The following is a 5,106-nucleotide window of genomic DNA, read 5'->3' as shown; positions in this document are numbered from 1 at the left end:
TTTTTTTTTTTTTTTTTTTTTTTTTTTTTTTTTTGAGATGGAGTCTTGCTCTGTCACCCGGGCTGGAGTGCAGTGGCACAATCTCAGCTCACTGCAAACTCTGCCTCCCAGGTTCAAGTGATTCTCCTGCCTCAGCCTCCCAAGTAGCTGGGATTACAAACCCACACCACCATGCCAGGCTATTTTTTGTATTTTTAGTATTTCACCATATTGGCCAGGCTGGTCTTAAACTCCTGACCTCAAGTGATCTGCCCACCTCAGCCTCCCAAAGTGCTGGGATTACAGGAGGGAGCCACCATGCCCAGCCTAGTTTAGAGAGAGAAAGAAACCAAGGCTCGGCCGGGCGCGGTGGCTCACGCTTGTAATCCCAGCACTTTGGGAGGCCGAGGCGGGCGGATCACGAGGTCAGGAGATCGAGACCATGGTGAAACCCCGTCTCTACTAAAAATACAAAAAATTAGCCGGGCGCGGTGGCGGGCGCCTGTAGTCCCAGCTACTCGGAGAGGCTGAGGCAGGAGAATGGCGTGAACCCGGGAGGCGGAGCTTGCAGTGAGCCGAGATTGCGCCACTGCACTCCAGCCTGGGTGACAGAGCAAGACTCTGTCTCAAAAAAAAAAAAAAGGAAACCAAGGCTCCAAGAGAGGACAGGAGTTGTCCATGGTCACAGAGCTCAGTCAATGTTGATATATTAGACACCTGCCCAATCATCAGAATAAACTGCTTACAAAGTACCTGTGCACGTGTGCATAATTTGTTTAATCTGGAAAAGGGCGCTGTCTCCAGTCCTCCTTGTTCCTCTTAAACCAGGTCAAGGTCAGAATTAAAATGCCTGAGTCACTAGTGCAAAAGGAATCATCAGTAAGAACAATTACAAGGTTGACCCCTTGAGTTATGGGCTTCCTCAGGCACCCATGTCTGTCCCAGGTCTTTCCTGGATCCCCCAGAGGCAGCACACACCTCTAAGCAGTTTTCTAACTCCCTAACCTAATTCCCATCTTGTTCCTCTGTTGGTAGAAATAGATTGATCAGACAAACTAATTACAGTTGCATTCATGCAATCAGCATTTAACAAGCACCCGTTATCCCTACCACTATGTGAGATACTGGGAGTCAAAAGTGAAAAAGACAGAGGCATAAACAAATAATGACAAGGCAGTAGAATAAATGGGATTCTGCCCTAGAAGGGTGCTATGTGAAGCACAAAGGCTGGAGCAATTTGTTCTTCGAGAGAAAACAGGGGAAAGTTCCATAAGTACGCCAAAGGCATCATATGTGTGAAAGCACTATAAAGGGTCACCTTACTGTTAGGTTGCCCCTCACAAGTGTTTTAACATATCATACTGAAAGAAGGAGCCATCCTGGGGATTTCAATCATAGGCAAGCTGGACGTATCAAGTCACTGCACTTAGGATTCTGTTTATAAGGAAAAGTCGCCCTGGAAAGAGGGCACAGAATGAGATACAACTCTAATATCTCAAATAAATTTAGCAAGTGTTATCCGGGCGAGGTGGCTCATGCCTGTAATCACAGCACTTTGGGAGGCTGAGGTGGGCAGATCACTTGAGGTCAGGAGTTCAAGATCAGCCTGGCCAACATGGTGAAACCCTGTCTCTACTAAAAATACAAAAATTAGCCGGGGGTGGTGGTGCGTGCCTGTAATCCCAGCTACTCAGGAGGCTGAGGCAGGAGAATCACTTGAACGCAGGAGGTGGAGGTTGCAGTGAGCTGAGACTGAGCCACTTCACTCCAGCCTGGGTGACAGAGACTCCGTCTGAAAATAAATAAAATAAATAAATAAATAAAAATTTATCAAGTGTTTCTCAAACACTCATTATGTATCCAGTATTGTGTAGGGCACTCAGCTATGCCAGAGACTAACTTACCCAAACAAAGACATTTGAAATGTTTGGACATCAAATCTGAGACTTTGCTGTATTAACAATAAGTGCTGATTTCCTAATTGCCTGATTCAATTGCTTTCCAAGTCATTCCCCTTGGTTTCTCAACATTCGATTTGAAATTCTTTTCTCCCTGAGCTGATGAAATACATCCTTCTCTTGAGAATCCCCTCCTTTATAACTTTGTAGTGTTAACATTGTTCTTTCTTTCTTCTCCCTCCTGGTTAACTGGCAGGTCAACAGCCTCAGTTCTTGGCCCTTATTTCTTCTCAGTTCTTTTGGGGACACACTCCCTGCATTCCCACCTCAATCATCCCTCAGACACATCAACTGTCCTTGCCAGAGATCCCTCTGTCTCTCCTCCTTCTCCCCTTTCCCACCCCCCACTCCTCCTTGACCCTCTTCAGCCCCGAGCATGACCAGCGCTTTGTGGGAGCTCAATCAATAACGGAATTGTGGCCAGGCACAGTGCCTCACACCCGTGATCCCAGTATTTTAGGAGGCCAAGGCATGAGGATCGCTGGAGCCCAGGAGCTGGAGACCAGCCTGGGCAACATGGCACAACCCCATCTCTATGAGGATACCAGTGCTAGCCTTTCTTTTCTATCTCTACAATCACAACTCATTCCTAACAGAATTCCTGGTCTCCAGACTCACCCTACACATCATTGCCAAATTCCTCTTCCTATAAATACCATAGGTTGTCTGCTCTCCTATCACAAACCCTTTGATACTGCCCACTGGAAAATGGAGTTCATGCTCCTCCACGGGCTGGGCTTTGCCACATGCCTAACCTTCACTGTCTCCATGCTCCCCAAGAGTGGGGCCTGGGCTCCAGCCAGCCTGCACCCTCCACCATTCTGCATTAGGCAAGGCATCTCCTCACCCACTCTCACAGCCTCTTTGCCCAAATGCCTGCACTGCCACCTGAAATTGCCTGCAGCCCACTTTAACCCAGCCCTCACTGGTACCTGGAAGTCCTCTCACTACACCTCTATCTTCCCCTCCACAGGCCTTTTCTGATTGCTCTGAGGACAAATGTTCCCCTGCTCAGTATAATCCATTAGGATGGTCCACATCACACTCCACCTTGTACTGTGGTTACATTCCCAAATGTTTCCATTTCTCAGCTAAAGAATTGATGGGGACGAGGCTGAAGTCCTGGTACAGCTCCTAGCACAGAAGGATCTCAAAGTAATACCTTCGGAATGACTGTTGAATAAATAGCTACTTTACTGTCCTTTTACTCAAGTATTAGTCTTTTATTTTCAACTCTTTCTGTCCTTTTTCCATTTATATGCTGCCTAAGAATCTTGAGCAGTCTTTCAGGAGAGCACATTGAATGGGAATGAGTGAATAGGTAAGAGGCCAAGATAGAGGGAACTCAGGCATCAAGGGGTGGGCAGGGTCACTTAGTACTTGACAACTCAAGCTCTGATCCCTGGGTTAAAATCCTGACTTCACCACTTACTAGCTGTGTGACCTAGGGGAAATAACCTCTCTGTGCCTTCATTGCCTCACATATGACAGGGCTAATAAAAGTACCTACCTCATATTGCTTTCGTGAGGATTAAATAAGTCAATGCATAAAAAAAAAAAACTAAGTCGGGCGCATAGCATTCTTACGACTATCATTCTTACTATTACTCCTACTGTTACTGTTATTGCCTGATCCAGCATCCCCAAGGAGGGATGCTGAGTGTCAGGATTTCCTCACCATTTTCCTAATTAATTCTTTCCTCCCCTGTTCACAGGATGACACTCCTGTCCAGGTCACTAAAATGTGAAGAACAGCTCATTGTGCCCCAGTGATGAAGTTGCTGGACACATCTCTTTGCAAGTAGCAGCAACAGTTGTAGCAGCAGCAGACGAAGCCATTGCAGAGGCAGAATATGCTGAGTGTCTGGAGTCAGCCTGAAGACACAAGGTGGATTATTTCCTGGACTCCACACCAAATGTTCCCTTGCAGATGGAGACTGGATCTGAGGGCAGCAGACTTTTATCAGCTTGAGTTTATGTCATTTGATGGACTTGGTTAAACAATAATAACTTACTTAAAACAATGTACTGTGGCGATGAGTCCCCAGGGGCACTGGTCAGCCTGTGGAGCCCTGGATGCTATCCACACCCACCTATCCCTGCAGCCGACCTCTGAACTGAGCTCTAATTTAGCTGATCAGATTTTGCTTGGGTAAAGTTCCTTTTTATTGTTCTAAAGTGTTTACGGTTCTCAAATATCGGTTAAAAACTAATTTTAGGTGGCCATAAACATAAAATAGAAATCCTGTAAGTTACAGAAGACCCTAAATTGTATCAAAACCCTAGAGACAACTTTTCAACTTGATCCAAATTTGAACTGGCCAACCAGTCTTTAAAACATTGGACTAGCCGGGCGCGGTGGCTCACGCTTGTAATCCCAGCACTTTGGGAGGCCGAGGCGGGCGGATCACGAGGTCAGGAGATCGAGACCACGGTGAAACCCCGTCTCTACTAAAAATACAAAAAATTAGCCGGGTGTGGTGGTGGGCGCCTGTAGTCCCAGCTACTCGGAGAGGCTGAGGCAGGAGAATGGCGTGAACCCGGGAGGCGGAGCTTGCAGTGAGCCGAGATTGCGCCACTGCACTCCAGCCTGGGCGACAGAGCAAGACTCCGTCTCAAAAAAAAAAAAAAAACAAAAAAAAAAAACATTGGACTAGAAGAGATAATGATTGAAACATTAAAAAAAAAAAAAGTGCTCCATTTGCAGAAGCTTTTCCTGCCCTGTGGTTTTCCAGTTGGTGACCACCATGGGAGGTCGCTGGCTCAGCTCACTCCCTTCTCCCACCCTTGAGAATGTGGAGAACTCCCATGGAGAGGCAGAATGGCAGGAGGTTTCATGTCCCGCGTTGCGTCTCCTCCTGAAAGAAAAGCAGTGATACCTGAATAATGTCGGCTCTGTGATTGATCCTGTGAGGATGAATTCGCATTTCCAGAATCCTTGAGCATGGATTAGATGTTTCCTGGCAGGTGACTTGAGTGCTATCATGTGCAAGCTACATAATTAAAACATTTTTCTTAGTTTCCCTGGGAAGCTTTTCTTGACTCACAGCCCAAGTTCTTCTGCCCAACACAGGAGGAGTGAGCTTGGGTCTTTAGTCTCTTCTTATTGGGTAGCTCTTGCTTTAATATTCTGTTTGGTGAGTGTAGGGGGTTCTGCAAGGGACAGGGG

The 5,106-nt window shown here is 46.7% G+C and overlaps 1 protein-coding gene across 1 annotated transcript in view; it reads left to right on the top strand.

The window, feature by feature from the left end:
• Positions 1 to 4,564, top strand: part of RCSD1 (RCSD domain containing 1) — a 76,304-nt gene extending 71,740 nt beyond the window's left edge. Inside the window, exon 6 of the mRNA XM_032161094.2 lies at positions 3,653 to 4,564. Coding sequence (XP_032016985.1) covers positions 3,653 to 3,685 — 33 coding nt within the window. The 3' untranslated portion in view covers positions 3,686 to 4,564. The remainder of the gene's footprint in view (positions 1 to 3,652) is intronic.
• The last annotated feature ends 542 nt before the right edge of the window (positions 4,565 to 5,106 follow it).

The sequence above is a fragment of the Hylobates moloch genome, unplaced genomic scaffold (genome assembly GCF_009828535.3).
Source record: "Hylobates moloch isolate HMO894 unplaced genomic scaffold, HMol_V3 SCAFFOLD_8, whole genome shotgun sequence".
Lineage (NCBI taxonomy): Eukaryota > Metazoa > Chordata > Mammalia > Primates > Hylobatidae > Hylobates > Hylobates moloch.
The sequence above is the reverse complement of the archived record's forward strand: the minus strand, read 5'-3'. Positions and strand labels throughout refer to the sequence as shown.